This window comes from Tachyglossus aculeatus, chromosome 21 (assembly GCF_015852505.1).
Source record: "Tachyglossus aculeatus isolate mTacAcu1 chromosome 21, mTacAcu1.pri, whole genome shotgun sequence".
Lineage (NCBI taxonomy): Eukaryota > Metazoa > Chordata > Mammalia > Monotremata > Tachyglossidae > Tachyglossus > Tachyglossus aculeatus.
Window position 1 is genome coordinate 38,089,840 of NC_052086.1, and position 21,327 is coordinate 38,111,166.

Genomic DNA, 21,327 nt, shown 5'->3' on the forward strand with positions numbered 1-21,327 from the left:
GAGACAGAGAACAAAACCAAACATACTAACAAAATAAATAAATAAATAAATAAATAAATCATATTTATTGAGCGCTTACTACGTGCAGGGCACTGTACTAAGCGCTTGGGAAGTACAAATTGGCAACATGTAGAGACAGTCCCTACCCAACAGTGGGCTCACAGTCTAAAAGGGGGAGACAGAGAACAAAACCAAACATCCTAACAAAATAAAATAAATAGAATACATATGTACAAATAAAATAGAGTAATAAATATGTACAAACATATATCCATATATACAGGTGCTGTGGGGAAGGGAAGGAGGTAAGATGGGATGGAGAGGGGGACGAGGGGGAGAGGAAGGAAGGGGCTCAGTGTGGGAAGGCCTCCTGGAGGAGGTGAGCTCTCAGCAGGGCCTTGAAGGGAGGTCATCGTGGCGCGCTGTGCACTCCCCCTCCTCTGGCGTCATCACGGCATCCCTAACGCTTCCCCTCGCGACGTCATCGTGGCGCGCCGACAGGCTTCCCCTCCGCTGTCATTACGGCGCACCTCGCATCCCCCTGCGACGTCATCGTGGCGCGCCTAGTGCTCCCTTTCTTTCTAGACTGTGAGCCCACTGTTGGGTAGAGACCGCCTCTGTACTGTGAGGGATGGAACCCAGTGAAGTTCCCTCGTGAGACCCCGGGAGGGAAGGCAGAAGCTATCTCCCCGGGCCAGGCTGGGTTACACCTGCTACAATCATCATCATCATCAATCGTATTTATTGAGCGCTTACTGTGTGCAGAGCACTGTACTAAGTGCTTGGGAAGTACAATTTGTCAACACATAGAGACAGTCCCTACCCAGCAGTGGGCTCACAATCTAATGTAGGCTCACATCACCATGCCGCGCCACGAGATCCCTTTGCGACGCCACCACGGCACGCACCACGCCCCAGTGACGTCATCGCGGCGCGCCTCGAGTCCCCCCTGAAACGTCATCGCGGCGCGCCTTGAGCCCCTGCGGCGTCATCGCGGCGCGCCTCGAATCCCCTGAAACGTCATCGTGGCGCGGCTCGAGCCCTGCAACGTCATCGCGGCGCGCCGCGAGTTCCCTCTGAAGCGTCATCGCGGCGCGCCGCGAGCCCCTGAAACGTCATCGCGGCGCGCCTCGAGTCCCCCCTGAAACGTCATCGCGGCGCGCCTCGATCCCCTGCGGCGTCATCGCGGCGCGCCTCGAGTCCCCCCTGAAACGTCTTCGCCGCGCGCCTCGATCCCCTGAAACGTCATCGCGGCGCGCCTCGAGAACCCCTGCGGCGTCATCGCGGCGCGCCTCGAGAACCCCTGCGGCGTCATCGCGGCGCGCCTCGAGCCCCCCGCGACGTCATCGCCGCGCGCCGCCGCCGCCCTCCCGGCCCGTCCGCCATGAACAGCGTGGGTGAGGCGTGCACGGAGCTGAAGCGGGACTACGACCACTGCTTCAACCGCTGGTTCGCCGACAAGTTCCTCAAGGGCGAAGCCTCCGGGGACCCCTGCGGCCGCCTCTTCAAGCGATACCAGCAGTGCGTCCAGGTGACAGAGACACACGCCGTAATCATCACACAGAATCACAAACAATAATGATAATAAACATGGCACCCGGTAAGTGTTTAGTAGGTGCCCAGCACTGTGCTAAGCGCTGGGGAGTTTCCAAGGTGATCATGTTGTCCCATGGGGGAGGGGCTCACGGTCTTCAGCCCCATATTAATAATAATAATGACATTTATTAAGCGCTTACTATGTGCCCAGCACTGTTCTAAGCGCTGGGGAGTTTCCAAGGGGATCAGGTTGTCCCTCGGGGGGCTCACGGTCTTCATCCCCATTTGACAGATGAGGGAACTGAGGCCCAGAGAATAATAATAATAGTAGTAATGGTGTTTGTTAAGCGCTTACTATGTGCAAAGCACTAAATAATAATGATAATGATGCATTTATTAAGCGCTTACTATGTGCAAAGCACTAAATAATGATGATAATAATGGCATTAAGCGCTTGCTATGTGCAAGGCACTAAGTAATAATAGTAATAATAATGGCATTTATTAAGCGCTTACTATGTACAAAGCACTAAATATTAACAGTAATAGTAATGGCATTTATTAAGCGCTTACTATGTGCAAAGCCTAAATAATAATAATAATAATAGTAATGATAGTGGCATTAAGCGCTTACTATGTGCAAAGCACTAAATAATAATAGTAATGATAATGGCATTTATTAAGCGCTTACTATGTGCAAAGCACTAAATGATAATGATAATGGCATTTATTAAGCGCTTACTATGTGCCAAGCACTAAATAATAATAGTAATAATAATGGCCTTTATTAAGCGCTTACTATGTGCCAAGCACTAAATAATAATAGTAATAATAATGGCATTTATTAGGCGCTTACTATGTGCAAAGCACTAAATAATAATAGTAATGATAATGGCATTGATTAAGCGCTTACTATGTGCAAAGCACTAAATAATAATAGTAATGATAATGGCATTTATTAAGCGCTTACTATGTGCAAAGCACTAAATGATAATGATAATGGCATTTATTAAGCGCTTACTATGTGCCAAGCACTAAATAATAATAGTAATAATAATGGCCTTTATTAAGCGCTTACTATGTGCCAAGCACTAAATAATAATAGTAATAATAATGGCATTTATTAGGTGCTTACTATGTGCAAAGCACTAAATAATAATAGTAATGATAATGGCATTTATTAAGCGCTTACTATGTGCAAAGCACCAAATAATAGTAGTAATAATAATGGCATTTATTAAGCGCTTACTATGTGCAGTGCAATAAATGATAATGGCATTTATTAAGCGCTTACTATGTGCAAAGCACTAAATAATAATAGTAATGATAGTGGCATTAAGCGCTTACTATGTGCAAAGCACTAAATAATAATAGTAATGATAATGGCATTTATTAAGCGCTTACTATGTGCAAAGCACTAAATGGTAATGATAATGGCATTTATTAAGCGCTTACTATGTGCCAAGCACTAAATAATAATAGTAAGAATAATGGCATTTATTAAGCGCTTACTATGTGCCAAGCACTAAATAGTAATAATAATGGCATTTATTAAGCGCTTACTATGTGCAAAGCACTAAATAATAATAGTAAGAATAATGGCATTTATTAGGCGCTTACTATGTGCAAAGCACTAAATAATAATAGTAATAATAATGGCATTTATTAAGCGCTTACTATGTGCAGTGCAATAAATGATAATAATAATGGCATTTATTAAGCGCTTACTATGTGCCCAGCACTGTTCTAAGCGCTGGGGAGTTTCCAAGGTGATCAGGTTGTCCCTCGGGGGGCCTCACAGTCTTCATCCCCATATTAATAATGGCATTTATTAAGCACTTACTATGTGCCAAGCACTGCTGTAAGCGCTGGGGAGTTTCCAAGGTGATCATGTTGTCCCTCGGGGGGGCTCACGGTCTTCATCCCCATTTGACAGATGAGGTCGCTGAGGCCCAGAGAATGATAATAACAATAATAGTAGTGATGGTATTTGTTAAGCGCTTACTATGTGCAAAGCACTAAATAATAATAATAGTAATAATAATAGTGCATTTATTAAGCGCCTACTATGGGCAAAGCACTAAATAATGATAATGATAATGGCATTAAGCGCTTGCTATGTGCAAAGCACTAAATAATAATAATAATAATGGCATTTATTAAGCGCTTACTATGTGCAAAGCACTAAATAATAATAATAATTATGACATGTCTTAAGCGCTTATTATGTGCCAAGCACTGTTCTAAGCCCTGGGGAGGTTACAAGGTGATCAGGTTGTCCCACGGGGGGCTCACAGTCTTCATCCCCATGTTACAGATGAGGGAACTGAGGCCCAGAGAATAATAATAATGATGGTATTCATTAAGTGCTTACTACGTGCCAAACCCTGTTCTAAGCTCTGGGGAGGTTACAGGGTGATCAGGTTGTCCCATGGGACCTCACAGTCTTCATCCCCATCTTGCAGATAAGGGAACTGAGGCCCAGAGAATAATAATAATAATAATGGTATTCATTAACCTCCAACTCCCAAGCCCGGGCTCTTTCCACTGAGCCACGAGGCTTCTCTGCCCCACGTACAGTACAGCAGAATTGGTAGACACATTCCCTGCCCACAACGAGCTTACAGTTTAGAGGAGGAGAAGGACATTAATAGATCGTATTTATTGAGCGCTGCTGTGTGCGGAGCACTGTACTGAGCTCTTGGGAGAATACAGTAAAACAATGTAACAGTCACATTCCCTGCCCACAACGAGCTTACAGTTTAGAGGAGGAGACGGACATTAATAGATCATATTTATTGAGCGTTGTATGCAGAGCACTGTACTGAGCTCTTGGGAGAATACAGTAAAACAGTATAACAGTCACATTCCCTGCCCACAACGAGCTTACAGTTTAGAGGAAGAGAAGGACATTAATAGATCGTATTTATTGAGCACTGCTGTGTGCGGAGCACTGTACTGAGCTCTTGGGAGAATACAGTAAAACAATGTAACAGTCACATTCCTTGCCCACAACGAGCTTACAGCCTAGAGGGCGAGGCAGACATTTGTATATATAATTTATTTGCTTAAATAATTTATATATTTTTGTATATAAATTATTTATATATATGTGCATATATTTATATATAAATATACATCATACATTACAATACACATAATATATAATAATACACATATAACAACACACAATAATGTATAATAATATAGTAATAATAACATATTAATAATATATAACAATAATATATGTAATAATGATATATCTAATAATAATAATATATACTATATATTTATATATATAAATATATATTTGTATATATATAAATTATTTAAGTAAATAAATAAATAAATAAATAAATTTTGGCTATGTGCTTAGGTGCTACGGGGCTGGGAGGGGGGTGAATTTTAAAATGTGGAATCAAGGGTTTATTTGGAAACGTGGTTTGGACAATGCTGTCGCGTCGTCACAGGGAGAAGCAGCGTGGCTCAGTGGAAAGAGCCCGGGCTTGGGAGTCAGGTCATGGGTTCAAATCCCGGCCCTGCCACTTGTCAGCTGTGGGACTTTGGGCAAGTCACTTCGCTTCTCTGGGCCTCAGTTCCCTCATCTGTCAAATGGGGATGAAGCCTGCGAGCCCCCCACCGTGGGACAACCCGATCACCTCGTAACCTCCCCAGCGCTTAGAACGGTGCTTTGCACATAGTAAGCGCTTAATAAACGCCATCATCATCATTATTATTATTGAGGACGGGGTTTCGACATCATGCCTCTCGGTTGAAATGTATTTCCTCCTCCCTCAGAAAGCAATAAAGGAGAAGGAGATTCCCATTGAAGGCCTGGAGTTCATGGGGCACAGTAAGGAGAAATCGGAGAGCTCCTCTTTCCCTTGACGAGAATCTCCACGCTAACATCCCTGGGACTTCGAAATCAGGACGCCGGTTTCTACTGATGAGAATGACGAAGGTGACCAGTGATCTGACGTGACTTCTTAGTTCCACCTCCCTGCCGTTTTCCTCTTCCCGGGCTACAAGGTCGTGGGGAATTTTAGCATCTATTTTCATACGGCACCTCTGGGGAGCTTGGCATCTTCTCAGAAAGCTTAGGCACTAAATGAAATATTTAGATTGTGCACTTCAAAAGTCATGGGGCACTTTAGCGTCTATTTTCATACAGCACCTCTGGGGAGCTTGGCATCGTATCAAAAAGCTTAGGCACTAAATGAAATATTTAGATTGTGCACTTCAAAAGTCATGGGGCACTTTAGCGTCTATTTTCATACAGCACCTCTGGGGAGCTTGGCGTCTTATCAAAAAGTTTAGGCACTAAATGAAATATTTAGATTGTGCACCTCAAAAGTCATGGGGCATTTTAGCGTCTATTTTCATACGGCACCTCTGGTTAGCTTGGCATCTTCTCAAAAAGCATAGGCACTAAATGAAATTTAGATTGTGCACCTCAAAAGTCATGGGGCACTTTAGCGTCTATTTTCATACGGCACCTCTGGGTAGCCTGGCATCGTATAAAAAAGCTTAGGCACTAAACGAACGTTAGATTGTGCACCTCAGAAGTCATGGGGCATTTTAGCGTCTGTTTTCATACGGCACCTCTGGGTAGCCTGGCATCGTATAAAAAAGCTTAGGCACTAAACGAACGTTAGATTGTGCACCCCAAAAGTCATGGGGCACTTTAGCGTCTATTTTCATACAGCGCCTCTGGGTATCCTGGCATCGTATCAAAAAGCTTAGGCGCTAAACGAACGTTAGATTGTGCACCTCAAAAGTCATGGGGCACTTTAGCGTCTATTTTCATACGGCACCTCTGGGGAGCTTGGCATCTTCTCAAAAAGCTTAGGTGCTAAACGAACGTTAGATTGTGCACCTCAAAAGTCATGGGGCACTTTAGCGTCTGTTTTCATACGGCACCTCTGGGGAGCTTGGCATCTTCTCAAAAAGTTTAGGCACTAAATGAAATATTTAGGTTGTGCACCTCAAAAGTCATGGGGCACTTTAGCGTCTATTTTCATACGGCACCTCTGGGTAGCTTGGCATCATATCAAAAAGCTTAGGTGCTAAACGAATGTTAGATTGTGCACCTCAAAAGTCATGGGGCATTTTAGCGTCTATTTTCATACGGCACCTCTGGGGAGCTTGGCATCATCTCAAAAAAATTAGGTGCTAAACGAACGTTAGATTATGCACCTCAAAAGTCGTGGGGCATTTTAGCGTCTATTTTCATACGGCACCTCTGGGTAGCCTGGCATCGTATCAAAAAGCTTAGGCGCTAAATGAACGTTAGATTGTACACCTCAAAAGTCATGGGGCATTTTAGCGTCTATTTTCATACGGCACCTCTGGGTAGCTTGGCATCTTCTCAAAAAGCGTAGGCACTAAATGAAATTTAGATTGTGCACCTCAAAAGTCATGGGGCACTTTAGCATCTATTTTCATACGGCACCTCTGGGGAGCTTGGCATTTTCTCAAAAAGCTTAGGCACTAAACGAACGTTAGATTGTGCACGTCAAAAGTCATGGGGCGTTTTAGCGTCTATTTTCATAAGGCACCTCTGGGGAGTTTGGCATCTTATCAAAAAGCTTAGGCGCTAAATGAACATTAGATGATTGTGCACCTCAGAGATCATGGGGCATTTTAGCGTCTATTTTCATACAGCACCGCTGGGTAGCTTGGCATCGTATCAAAAAGCTTAGGCGCTAAATGAACGTTAGATTGTGCACCTCAAAAGTCATGGGGCACTTTAGCGTCTATTTTCATACGGCACCTCTGGGGAGCTTGGCATCGTATCAAAGAGCTTAGGCGCTAAACGAACGTTAGATTGTGCACCTCAAAAGTCATGGGGCAGTTTAGCGTCTATTTTTATACAGCACCTCTGGGTTGCCTGGCATCGTCTCAAAAAAATTAGGTGCTAAACGAACGTTAGATTATGCACCTCAAAAGTCATGGGGCACTTTAGTGTCTATTTTCATGCGGCACCTCTGGGTAGCTTGGCATCTTCTCAAAAAGCTTAGGCGCTAAACGAACGTTAGATTGTGCACCTCAAAAGTCATGGGGCACTTTAGCGTCTATTTTCATGCGGCACCTCTGGGTAGCCTGGCATCGTATCAAAAAGCTTAGGCGCTAAATGAATGTTAGATTGTGCACCTCAAAAGTCATAGGGCACTTTAGCGTCTATTTTCATACAGCACCTCTGGGGAGTTTGTCATCTTATCAAAAAGCTTAGGCGCTAAACGAACGTTAGATTGTGCACCTCAAAAGTCATGGGGCATTTTAGTGTCTATGTTCATGCAGCACCTCTGGGTTGCCTGGCATCGTATCGAAAAGCTTAGGCGCTAAACGAACGTTAGATTGGGCACCTCAAAAGTCATGGGGCACTTTAGCGTCTATTTTCATACGGCACCTCTGGGGACCTTGGCATCTTCTCAAAAAACTTAGGCTCTAAACAAACGTTATATTGTGCACCTCAAAAGTCATGGGGCACTTTAGCGTCTATTTTCATACGGCACCTCTGGGTAGCTTGGCATCTTCTCAAAAAGCTTAGGCGCTAAATGAACGTTAGATTGTACACCTCAAAAGTCATGGGGCATTTTAGCGTCTGTTTTCATACGGCACCTCTGGTTAGCTTGGCATCTTCTCAAAAAGCATAGGCACTAAATGAAATTTAGATTGTGCACCTCAAAAGTCATGGGGCACTATAGCATCTATTTTCATACGGCACCTCTGGGGAGCTTGGCATCTTCTCAAAAAGCTTAGGCACTAGACGAACGTTATATTGTGCACCTCAAAAGTCATGGGGCACTTTAGCGTCTATTTTCATACGGCGCCTCTGGGTAGCTTGGCAACTTCTCAAAAAGCTTAGGCGCTAAACGAACGTTAGATTGTGCACCTCAAAAGTCATGGGGCATTTTAGTGTCTATTTTCATGCGGCACCTCTGGGTAGCCTGGCATCATATCAAAAAGCGTAGGCGCTAAACGAACGTTAGATCGTGCACCTCAGATGCCTCCGGGGATCCGGTCCACGATCGGTTTCTAAAGCGGTTAATTTATAAACGATGATGACGATACTTGGAGTCCCTAGTACCGGGTTTCAGGGGAGGCTCACTGGGGCCATTTTTCTGGGCCGCAACCGCCGCCCTGATAGTAGGCCTTAGGTGGACAGTCCAGGGTCAGCCCTCGCGTGCCGGAGGTTTTATTTTAACGCAGCGATCGATCCTAGCGCCATTGGTTGCCGCTCGAAGACCCACCTCGGTCCCCGCCTTGGAGGAAGCGAGCCGCCCGGCTCTTCGGGAACCGTCCACGGATGCGGAGCGGGAAGGACCGGGAGCTGTCCGAGAAAATCTCAGCAGTCACCGACCACCTCAAGTCGACACCTTCTCCAGGGACTGGAATGAAGACGCCTTTTCCGCCCCTCCGAAACCCGGCCACGGTCGGTCGAGGAGGAAGGATTTAGATTTGAATCCCTTCCCCGTCGCGGGGCGGGTGCCGTGGCGCCGTATTAGAGAGAAGAAGTGGGCTGGTTGCCCTACTGCTTCTATGATCCTATAATCGTAGAGATGGAATAAATCGTGATACTATTTGGTTTCCCGTTGGTGACTTTTCGGAGGGTCTCAAAGCGCCCGGCGGACGAGGAGTGCTTTGCGCATAGTAAGCGCTTAACAAATGCCATCATTATTATTATTATTACCGTGTCCTTGAGCGATACGTAGGAAGCAGTATTGTTGCCCCTCTAATAGTTAAAGATGAAAGAACCGGTCCGAGAGCAGTAGTAGAGCTGGGATTAGCATGCAGAGATGTATTTATTTCCACGGCAGGGCTTCCCAACTGGCTCCCCGCTCTCTCCCGTAGCAGCAGCGTGGCTTGGTGGAAAGAGCCCGGGCTTTGGAGTCGGAGGTCATGGGTTCAAATTCCGGCTCTGCCACTTACCAGCTGTGTGACTTTGGGCAAGTCATTTCACTTCTCTGGGCCTCAGTGACCTCATCTGTAAAATGGGGATTAAGACTGTGAGCCTCCCCCGTGGGACACCCTGATCACCTTGTAACCTCCCCAGTGCTTAGAACAGTGCTTTGCACAGAGTAAGCACTTAATAAATGCCATCATCATAATTATTATTATTATAGAAGTCGTGGGTTCGAATCCTGGCTCTGCCACTTACCAGCTGCGTGACCTTGGGCAAGTCACTTCACTTCTCTGGGCCTCAGTTCCCTCATCTGTAAAATGGGGATTAAGACTGTGAGCCCCCCGTGGGACAACCTGATCACCTTGTAACCTCCCTAGTGCTTAGAACAGTGTTTTGCACATAGTAAGCGCTTAATAAATGCCATTATTACTATTATAGAAGTCATGGGTTCGAATCCCAGCTCTGCCACTTACCAGCTGAGTGACTTTGGGCAAGTCACTTCTTCTCTGGGCCTCAGTTCCCTCATCTGTAAAATGGGGATTAAGACTGAGAGTCCCCCTGTGGGACAACCTGATCACCTTGTAACCCTCCCAGTGTTTAGAACAGTGCTTTGCACATAGTAAGCGCTTAGTAAATGCCATCATTATTATTATTATTATTATAGAGGTCATGGGTTTGAATCCCAGCTCTTCCACTTATCAGCTGTGTGACTTTGGGCAAGTCACTTCACTTCTCGAGGCTTCGGTTCCCTCATCTGTAAAATGGAGATGAAGATTGAGAGCCCCACATGGGACAACCTGATCATCTAGAAATCTCCCCAGCACTTAGAACAGTGCTTGGCACATAGTAAGCGCTTACTAAATGCCATTATTATTATTATTATTACAATGGGGATTAAGACTGTGAGCCCCCCGTGGGACAACCTGATCACCTTGTAACCTTAGAACAGTGCTTTGCACATAGTAAGCACTTAGCAAATACCAAAATTATTACTATTACAATGGGGATTAGGACTGTGAGCCCCCCGTGGGACAACCTGATCACCTTGTAACCTTAGAACAGTGCTTTGCACATAGTAAGTGCTTAACAAATACCAAAATTATTACTATTACAATGGGGATTAGGACTGTGAGCCCCCCGTGGGACAACCTGATCACCTTGTAACCTTAGAACAGTGCTTTGCACATAGTAAGTGCTTAACAAATACCAAAATCATTATTATTACAGTGGGGATTAAGACTGTGAGCCCCCCGTGGGACAACCTGATCACCTTGTAACCTTAGAACAGTGCTTTGCACATAGTAAGCACTTAGCAAATACCAAAATTATTACTATTACAATGGGGATTAGGGCTGTGAGCCCCCCGTGGGGCAACCTGATCACCTTGTGACCTTAGAACAGTGCTTTGCACATAGTAAGCGCTTAGCAAATACCAAAATTATTACTATTACAATGGGGATTAGGACTGTGAGCCCCCCGTGGGACAACCTGATCACCTTGTAACCTTAGAACAGTGCTTTGCACATAGTAAGTGCTTAACAAATACCAAAATTATTATTATTACAGTGGGGATTAAGACTGTGAGCCCCCCGTGGGACAACCTGATCACCCTGTAACCTCAGAACAGTGCTTTGCACATAGTAAGCATAGTAATGATGGCATTTATTAAGCACTTACTATGTGCAAATCAATCAATCAATCGTATTTATTGAGCGCTTACTATGTGCAGAGCACTGTACTAAGCGCTTGGGAAGTACAAATTGGCAACATATAGAGACAGTCCCTACCCAACAGTGGGCTCACGGTCTAAAAGGGGGACTCTACTTCAGCGCCTGGACTTAATAAGCACCCTAAAACCAAAAGGGCTTCCCAAATTCCCAACACGCCGTACCACACACCACGGTGAGGGTTATTTATTTAGGCCATCTCGGCCACACACACGGAGAATAGCATCCGTCGTCATTTCAGGTCCAAGTGATGGTCCCGTACGGTTTTCTGGTCCAGAGCGTTGGTCCGAAACACCACTGTGGTCCCCGGGGCGAAGTTTTTATTCCTCCTCGTAGCCGGTTGGGAGAGGATTAATGTGAGGGTTGTGGAAGAGGGTATGGTTGCCGTCTCCCCACGGGAAGGGCTGCGGAGGGAAGACACAGACGCGCTCGGCTCAGTCTGGAACCTCGACTTCCGAAAGATCTCCTAGACTGCGAGCCCACCGTTGGGTAGGGACCGTCTCTATATTCATTCATATTCAATCGTATTTATTGAGCGCTTACGGTGTGCAGAGCACTGTCCTAAGCGCTTGGGAAGTCCAGGTTGGCAACATCTAGGGACGGTCCCTACCCAACAGCGGGCTCACGGTCTAGAAGGGGGAGACATTCGTTCATTTGATCGTATTTATTGAGCGCTTACGGTGTGCAGAGCACTGGGCTAAGCGCTTGGGAAGTCCAAGTTGGCAACATCTAGAGACGGTCCCTACCCGACAGCGGGCTCACAGGCTAGAAGGGGGAGACAGACAACAAAACCAAACATATTAACAAAATAAAATAAGTAGAATAAATATGTACAAGTAAAATAAAGAAAAATAAAATAGAGAAGCAGCGTGGCTCAGTGGAAAGAGCCCGGGCTTTGGAGTCAGAGGTCGTGGGTTCAAATCCCGGCTCCGCCAACTGTCAGCTGTGGGACTTTGGGCGAGTCACTTTACTTCTCTGGGCCTCAGTTCCCTCATCTGGAAAACGGGGATGAAGACTGGGAGCCCCCTGTGGGACAACCTGATCACCTTGGAACCCCCCCAGCGCTTAGAACAGGGCTTTGCACATAGTAAGCGCTTAATAAATGCCATTATTATTATTATAAAGAGTAATAAATACGTACAAACATATATACAGGTGCTGTGGGGAGGGGAAGGAGGTAAGGCCGGGGGGAGGAGGGGGAGAGGAAGGAGGAGGCTCAGTCTGGGAAGGCCTTGTCTCTGCTCCTCTTCTAGACTGTAAGCCCACTGTTGGGTAGGGACTATCTCCACACGTTACCAACCTGTACTTCCCAAGCGCTTAGTACAGTGCTCTGCACACAGTAAGCCCTCAATAAATACGATTGATTGATTGATTGAAAGATGGGGACAAAGTCACTCGGGCCTGGCAGATTCTGATTTGGGCAAGGACCCTTCCGTGATGACTACAGTAGAGTGCTCTGCACACAGTGAGCGCTCAATAAATACGATTGAATGACTGAATGTCTCCCCCTTCTCGACTGTGAGCCCGCTGTTGGGTAGGGACCGCCCCTATATGTTGCCAATTTGTACTTCCCAAGCGCTTAGTACAGTGCTCTGCACATAGTAAGCGCTCAATAAATACGATTGATGATGACTGAATGAATGAATGAATGAGTCCCTCACGACTCGCTAGGAACTAGGTTAACCCATACGAAGGAGCACCTTCCTAAGCCAAGAAAATTTTGGCTTTTCTCCCCGGTGTGTACGACAAAAGTCTTTGCGCTATGGACAAATCCATTTCATTTTCAAGTAGACGGGCCACATAATCCCGGGGGTCTCCTGCTAACCCACCATCCGCTACTGTAAATTCCTGCCACCGCCAGGCAGACGCGTTGGGAATTCTGCTATCGCGGGAATTTAGTAGGGAGACGGCCAATGCCCCCGTTAACGGCAATTTTATTCATCAGTTTAGGTGCGGCCGCGTATCCCGGGGTTAGGAGAGCGTTTCTCGGTTCCCGAGTGGGCTAGAGTCCGGGCCTAGGGGTCAGAAGGAGCTGGGTTCTAATCCCCCCGACCCCTTTTTTTTAAATGGCATTTATTCATTCATTTAATCGTATTTATTGAGCGCTTACTGTGTGCAGAGCACTGTACTAAGTGCTTGGGAAGTACAAGTTTGCAACATATATTTATTAAGCGCTTACTATGTGCAAAGCACTGTTCTAAGCGCTGGGGAGGTTACAAGGTGATCGGGTCGCCCCCCGGGGGGCTCACGGTCTTCACCCCCATTTTCCAGATGAGGTCACTGAGGCCCAGAGAAGTGACGTGACTTGCCCAAAGTCACACAGCTGACAAGTGGCAGAGCCAGGATTTGAACCCACGACCTCGGGCTCCTTCCAGGCAGCCGCGCCCCTTTTCCTGCTGTGTGACCTTGGGCAAGTCGCTTCGCTTCTCCGCACCTCAGTCTCCTCACTTGTAAAATGGGGATGAGGACCGCGAGCCCTACGTGGGACAGGGGCTGCGCCCAACTTAATCGCCTTGCATCGAGAGAAGCAGCGTGGCTCAGTGGAAAGAGCCCGGGCTTTGGAGTCAGAGGTCATGGGTTCAAATCCTGGCTCCGCCAACTGTCAGCTGGGTGACTTTGGGCAAGTCACTTCACTTCTCTGGGCCTCAGTGACCTCAACTGTCAAATGGGGATGAAGACTGTGAGCCCCCCATGGGACAACCTGATCACCTTGCATCCTCCCCAGCGCTTAGAACAGGGCTTTGCACATAGTGAGTGCTTAATAAATGCCATTATTATTATTATTATTATTATTATGATCTACCCCGGCGCTTAGAACAGTGCTCGGCCCGTAGTAAGCGCTCACAGCAAACACCACGATATTAACGGGCGCCGGGCAGATTCCAAATTGCCCTTGGGCCAATTCCGCCTCCTCTCTTGGCTGCGCCAACTTTGAAGCTGTTGGGGTAATCAATCGATCAATCAATCGTATTTATTGAGCGCTTACTGTGTGCGGAGCCCTGTACTAAGCGCTTGGGAAGTCCAAGTCGGCAACATCTAGAGCCCATTGTTGGGTAGGGACCGTCTCTATACGTTGCCAACTTGTACTTCCCAAGCGCTTAGTACGGTGCTCTGCACACAGTAAGCGCTCAACAAATACGATTGATGATGCTGATGATGCCCTTGGGCCAATTCCGCCTCCTCTCTTGGCCGCGCCAGCTTTGACGCTGTTGGGGTAATCAATCAATCGATCAATCAATCGTATTTATTGAGCGCTTACTGTGTGCAGAGCCCTGTACTAAGCGCTTGGGAAGTCCAAGTCGGCAACATCTAGAGACGGTCCCTACCCGGCAGCGGGCTCACGGTCTAGACTAGTCTAGTCCCAGTGAGGGCTCCTCACCTTGGACCTGATGCGGAGATGGGGGTAGGCGATGAACTCGGGCCTCTCGTGACCGCCGTGCTGCTGCTTCAGGTAGGCGTTCAGCATACTGACCCCCACCCCGGGGAGGGCCACGAAGTAGGTCAGCAGCTTCCAGGTGCGAGCTGCAAGGAAGAGGCGGAGGATGAGGCGGGGTGGGGACAAGGAGGGGCCTCCTCCCGGGACTCGGGGACAAAGAAGGGGAGAGGCCACCCACAGCCCCGGATTCGCCTCCCCATCATCATCAATCATATTTATTGAGCGCTTACTATGTGCAGAGCACTGTACTAAGCGCTTGGGAAGCACAAATGGGCAACATATATATATCCCCAGGGTTGAGTGGGGGGCAGAGAGGGACACCGGCCCACCAGGAGGGTCCCAGCGTGGCTCAGTGGAAAGAGCCCGGGCTTTGGAGTCAGGGGTCGTGGGTTCCCATCCCGGCTCCGCCGCTTGTCAGCTGGGTGACTCTGGGCGAGTCGCTTCTCTGAGCCTCAGTTCCCTCATCTGGAAAAGGGGGATGAAGACTGGGAGCCCCCCGTGGGACCGCCTGATCGTCTTGTAACCTCCCCGGCGCTTAGAACAGTGCTTGGCACATAGTAAGCGCTTAATAAATGCCATTATATTATCCTCTCGTCCTCAGTTCCCTCATCTGTAAAATGGGGATGAAGACTGTGAGCCCCCCGTGGGACCACCTGATCGTCCTGTAACCTCCCCGGCGCTTAGAACAGTGCTTTGCACATAGTAAGCGCTTAATAAATCTCATTATTACTATTATTCTCTAGGCCTTAGTGACCTCATCTGTAAAATGGGGATGAAGACTGAAAGCCCCCCGTGGGACAACCTGATCGTCTTGTAACCTCCCCGGCGCTTAGAACAGTGCTTTGCACATAGTAAGTGCTTAATACATCTCGCTGTTATTATTATTCCCTAGGCCTTAGTGACCTCATCTGTCAAATGGGGATGAAGACTGTGGACCACCTGATCGCCTTGTAACCTCCCCAGTGCTTAGAAAAGTGCTTTGCACACAGTAAGCGCTTAATAAATCCCATTATTATTATTATTCTCTAGGCCTCAGTGACTTCATCTGTCACATGGGGATGAAGACTGTGGACCACCTGATCGCCTTGTAACCTCCCCAGCGCTTAGAACAGTGCTTTGCACATAGTAAGCGCTTAATAAATGCCATTACTATTATTACTCTCTGGGCCTCAGTGACCTCATCTGTCACATGAGGGATGAAGACTGTGGACCACCTGATCGCCTTGTAACCTCCCCAGCGCTTAGAACAGTGCTTTGCACAAAGTAAGCGCTTAGTAAATGCCATTACTATTATTATTATTATTATTATTCTCTGGGCCTCAGTGACCTCATCTGTCACATGGGGGACGAAGACTGTGGACCACCTGATCGCCTTGTAACCTCCCCAGCGCTTAGCACATAGTAAGCGCTTAATAAAAGCCATTACTATTATTATTATTATTATTCTCTGGGCCTCAGTGACCTCATCTGTCACATGGGGTCACTGAGACATAGTAAGCACTTAATAAATGCCATTATCATCATTATTATCACCTTGTAACCTCCCCAGCGCTTAGAACAGTGCTTGGCACATAGTAAGCGCTTAATAAATGCCATTACTATTATTATTCTCTGGGCCTCAGTGACCTCATCTGTCACATGGGGTCACTGAGACATAGTAAGCGCTTAATAAATGCCATTATCATCATTATTATCACATGTAACCTCCCCAGCGCTCAGAACAGTGCTTTGCACATAGTAAGTGCTTAATAAACGCCATTACTATTATTATTATTCTCTGGGCCTCAGTGACCTCATCTGTCAAATGGGGTCACGGAAACATAGTAAGCGCTTAATAAATGCCATTACTATTATTATTATTATTCTCTGGGCCTCAGTGACCTCATCTGTCAAATGGGGTCACTGAGACATAGCACGCACTTAATAAATGCCATTATTATCATTATTACTATCAATCACCTTGTAAGCTCCCCAGCGCTTAAAACAGTGCTTGGCACATAGTAAGCGCTTAATAAACGCCATTACTATTATTATTATTCTCTGGGCCTCAGTGACCTCATCTGTCAAATGGGGTCACTGAGACATAGCAAGCGCTTAATCAATGCCATTATTATCATTATTACTATCAATCACCTTGTAAGCTCCCCAGCGCTTAGAACAGTGCTTGGCACATAGTAAGCGCTTAATAAACGCCATTACTACTATTATTATTCTCTGGGCCTCAGTGACCTCATCTGTCACATGGGGTCACTGAGACATAGCAAGCGCTTAATCAATGCCATTATTAACATTATTACTATCAATCACCTTGTAACCTCCCCAGTGCTTAGAACAGTGCTTGGCACATAGTAAGCGCTTAATAAACGCCATTACTACTATTATTATTCTCTGGGCCTCAGTGACCTCATCTGTCAAATGGGGTCACTGAGACATAGTAAGCGCTTAATAAATGCCATTACTATTATTATTATTATTATTATTATTCTCTGGGCCTCAGTGACCTCATCTGTCAAATGGGGTCACTGAGACATAGTAAGTGCTTAATCAATGCCATTATTATCATTGTTACTATCAATCACCTTGTAACCTCCCCAGCGCTTAGAACAGTGCTTGGCACATAGTAAGCGCTTAATAAACACCATCACTACTATTATTATTCTCTGGGCCTCAGTGACCTCATCTGTCACATGGGGTCACTGAGACATAGTAAGCGCTTAATCAATGCCATTATTATCATTGTTACTATCAATCACCTTGTAACCTCCCCAGCGCTTAGAACAGTGCTTGGCACATAGTGAGCGCTTAATAAACGCCATTACTATTATTATTATTATTCTCTGGGCCTCAGTGACCTCATCTGTCACATGGGGTCACTGAGACATAGTAAGCGCTTAATAAATGCCATTACTATTATTATTATTATTATTCTCTGGGCCTCAGTGACCTCATCTGTCAAATGGGGTCACTGAGACATAGCAAGCGCTTAATCAATGCCATTATTATCACTGTTACTGTCAATCACCTTGTAACCTCCCCAGCGCTTAGAACAGTGCTTTGCACGTAGTAAGACGAGCTTCCTCAACGGGCTCATTCTATTTTTATGATTTCTCTGGGCGTGTCCCCGTCCCCCGTCCCCCCCAAGGTGAGCGATTGAGTGTCCATAGTCCTGCGGTTGTTGTTCGGCTCCCCCGGTACCTGAGCCGTCGTCCCCGTGGGCCCCGCGGGCCCCGGTCGCCATGGCGCGCCTCAGCGGGCCCGTCGCCCCTCGCAGCCGCCCGCCCATCGCCGCCGCCGCCATCTTGGCTTCCTGCTCAGAACGCGCAACCGGAACCGGAAGCGCCTCCCAGCGACGCTTGCGATTGGACGACCTTCCTCTTTAGACGCATGCGCGGTGGCCTGAGTGAGCAGACGACCTTGCTCTTCCGGAGCATGCGCAGTGGCCTGGGGGGGGGGGCGACGACCCTGTTGTTCTGGCGCATGCGCAGTGGGCTGGGGGCCGACGACCCCGTTGTTCCAGCGCATGCGCAGTGGCCTGGGGGGGGGGGCCCGACGACCTTGCTCTTCCGGCGCATGCGCAGTGGCCTGGGGGCCCGACGACCTTGCTCATCCGGTGCATGCGCATTGGCCGGGGAGGGCCCGACGACCTTATTGTTTCGGCGCATGCGCAGTGGTATGGGGCCCCGACGACCTTGCTCTTTCGGCGCATGCGCATTGGCCTGGGAGCCGACGACCCTGTTGTTCTGGCGCATGCGCAGTGGACTGGGGACGACGACCCTGTTGTTCTGGCGCATGCGCAGTGGGCTGGGGGCCGACGACCCCGCTGTTCCAGCGCATGCGCAGTGACCTGGGGAACCGACGACCTTGCTCTTCCGGCGCATGCGCATTGGTTGGGCGGGGCCGACCGCTTTACTATTCCGGCGCATGCGCAGTGGCCTGGTCCCCGACCACTTTACTATTCCGGCGCATGCGCAGTGGCCTAGGGGCCGACGATCGTCATCATCAATCGTATTTATTGAGCGCTTACTATGTGCAGAGCACCGTACTAAGCGCTTGGGAAGTGCAAATTAGCGCTTGGGAAGTACAGATTACTTCCCAAGATCGTGTTGTTCTAGCGCATGCGCAGTGGCCGGGGGGGGGGGGGGGGCCCGACAACCCGGTTGATCCGGCGCATGCTTAGTGGCATGGGGGCCCCGACGACCTTGCTCTTCCGGCGCATGCGCATTGGCCGGGGGGGGGCCCGACGGCCTTGCTCTTCCGTCGCATGCGCAGTGGCCTGGGCCCCGACCACCTTGCCATTCCGGCGCACGCGCAGTGCCCGGGGGCCCGACGACCTTGCTGTTGCGGTGTAGGCGCTGTGGCCTGGGGAACCGACGACCTTGCTCTTGCGGCACATGCGCAGTGGCCTGGGGAGCGCGACGACTTTGTTGTTCCGGCGCATGCGCAGTGGCCTGTGGCCCGACGACTTTGCTGTTGCAGCGCATGCGCTACAGCTTGGGGCCGACGACCTTGCTCTTTCGGCGCATGCGCAATGGCCGGGGCACCGACGACCCTGCTCATTCGGCGCATGCGCAGTGGACTAGGTCAGACGACTTTGCTGTTGCGGCGCATGCGCAATGGCCTGGGGCCCGACGACCTTGCTCTTTCGACGCATGCGTTGTGGCCTGGGGGCCGACGACCCGGCTGTTGAGGCAATGCGCCGGATCGTCCCCCTGCTGCTCACGTGAGGGGCAGGTTCTAGGCCTCCATTCATTCATTCATTCATATATCAATCAATCAATCAATCGTATTTATTGAGCGCTTACTATGTGCAGAGCACTGTACTAAGCGCTTGGGAAGTACAAATTGGCAACACATAGAGACAGTCCCTACCCAACAGTGGGCTCACAGTCTAAAAGGGGGAGACAGAGAACAGAACCAAACATACCAACTAAAATAAAATAAATAGGATAGATATGTACAAGTAAAATAAATAAATAAATAGAGTAATAAACATGTACAACCATATATACATATATACAGGTGCTGTGGGGAAGGGAAGGAGGTAAGATGGGGGGATGGAGAGGGGGACGAGGGGGAGAGGAAGGAGGGGGCTCAGTCTGGGAAGGCCTCCTGGAGGAGGTGAGCTCTCAGCAGGACCTTGAAGGGAGGAAGAGAGCGAGCTTGGCGGATGGGCAGAGGGATTGGGGGCATTCCAGGCCCGGGGGAGGACGTGGGCCGGGGGTCGACGGCGGGACAGGCGAGAACGAGGTACAGTGAGGAGATTAGCGGTGGAGGAGCGGAGGGTGCGGGCTGGGCTGGAGAAGGAGAGAAGGGAGGTGAGGGAGGAGGGGGCCAGGGGATGGATGGACAGCCTGGAAGCCCAGGGGGAGGAGTTTCTGCCTGATGCGCAGATTGATTGGTAGCCACTGGAGATTTTTGAGGAGGGGAGTGATATGCCCAGAGCGTTTCTGGACAAAGATAATCCGGGCAGCAGCATGAAGTATGGATTGAAGTGGAGAGAGACACGAGGATGGGAGATCAGAGAGAAGGCCGGTGCAGTAGTCCAGACGGGATAGGATGAGAGCTTGAATGAGCAGGGTAGCGGTTGGGATGGAGAGGAAAGGGCAGATCTTGGCAATGTTGCGGAGCTGAGACCGGCAGGTTTTGGTGACGGCTTGGATGTGAGGGGGGAATGAGAGAGCGGAGTCGATGACACCAAGGTTGCGGGCTTGTGAGACGGGAAGGATGGTAGTGCCGTCAACAGAGATGGGAAAGTCAGGGAGAGGACAAGGTTTGGGAGGGAAGACAAGGAGCTCAGTCTTCGACATGTTGAGCTTTAGGTGGCGGGCGGACATCCAGATGGAGGTGTCCTGAAGGCAGGAGGAGATGCGAGCCTGGAGGGAGGGGGAGAGAGCAGGGGCAGAGATGGAGATCTGGGTGTCATCAGCGTTAGAGATGATAGTTGAAGCCGTGGGAGCGAATGAGGTCACCAAGGGAGTGAGTGTAGATTGAGAACAGAAGGGGACCAAGCACTGAATCTTGGGGAACCCCCACAGTAAGAGGATGGGAGGGGGAGGAGGAGCCTGCAAAAGAGACTGAGAAAGAACGACCAAAAATATATATTTTTGGAGCGCTTAATTCATTCATTCCTTCATTCCTTCATTCAATCGTATTTATTGAGCGCTTACTGTGTGCAGAGCACTGTACTAAGTGCTTGGGAAGTACAAGTTGGCAACATATAGAGACAGTCCCTACCCAACAGTGGGCTCACAGTCTAAAAGCACACAGTCCCAAGTGCTCAGTACAGTGCTCTGCACACAGTAAGTGCTCAATAAATACGATTGATTGATTGAATGAATGAATGAAAGTGCTGTGGGGAGGGAAAGGGGGCAGGGCTGGGGATGTGGAGAGGAAAAGGGGGGCTCAGTGTGGGAAGGCCTCCTGGAGGAGGTGAGCTCTCAGTAGGGCTTTGATATGTTTGTACATATTTATTACTCTATTTATTTGTTTATTTTACTTGTACATATCTATTCTATTTATTTTATTTTGTTAATATGTTTGGTTTTGTTTTCTGTCTCCCCCCTTCTAGACTGTGAGCCCACTGTTGGGTAGGGACCGTCTCTAGATGTTGCCAACTTGGACTTCCCAAGTGCTTAGTGCAGTGCTCTGCACACAGTAAGCGCTTAATACGACAATGAATGAATGAGTGAATAAGAACAATAATGATGGCATTTGTTAAGTGCT

At 48.3% G+C, this 21,327-nt stretch overlaps 2 protein-coding genes across 3 annotated transcripts; one reads left to right on the forward strand and one right to left on the reverse strand.

The window, feature by feature from the left end:
- The first annotated feature begins 1,349 nt into the window (after positions 1 to 1,349).
- On the forward strand, positions 1,350 to 9,118 carry TRIAP1 (TP53 regulated inhibitor of apoptosis 1). Of its 2 annotated transcripts, XR_005455350.1 has the most exons (3): positions 1,350 to 1,531; positions 5,334 to 5,496; positions 8,761 to 9,118. XR_005455350.1 is itself a non-coding variant. In XM_038762999.1 (2 exons), the coding sequence occupies exons 1-2, from the start codon at positions 1,385 to 1,387 to the stop codon at positions 5,421 to 5,423; spliced, it is 237 nt and encodes a 78-aa protein (XP_038618927.1). In that variant the 5' UTR covers positions 1,350 to 1,384; the 3' UTR covers positions 5,424 to 9,118. The 2 variants fall into 2 exon arrangements, 1 of the variants encoding a protein (XP_038618927.1); XM_038762999.1 differs by having other exon boundaries at positions 5,334 to 9,118.
- A 2,221-nt stretch (positions 9,119 to 11,339) lies between these two features.
- Positions 11,340 to 17,917, reverse strand: LOC119942584 (cytochrome c oxidase subunit 6A1, mitochondrial). The gene is made up of 3 exons (XM_038763428.1): positions 17,800 to 17,917; positions 14,548 to 14,690; positions 11,340 to 11,572 (listed from the first exon to the last, which is right to left on the reverse strand). Exons 1-3 carry the CDS (start codon positions 17,900 to 17,902, stop codon positions 11,489 to 11,491), a joined length of 330 nt encoding a protein of 109 aa, XP_038619356.1. The 5' UTR covers positions 17,903 to 17,917; the 3' UTR covers positions 11,340 to 11,488.
- Between the last annotated feature and the right edge of the window lie 3,410 nt (positions 17,918 to 21,327).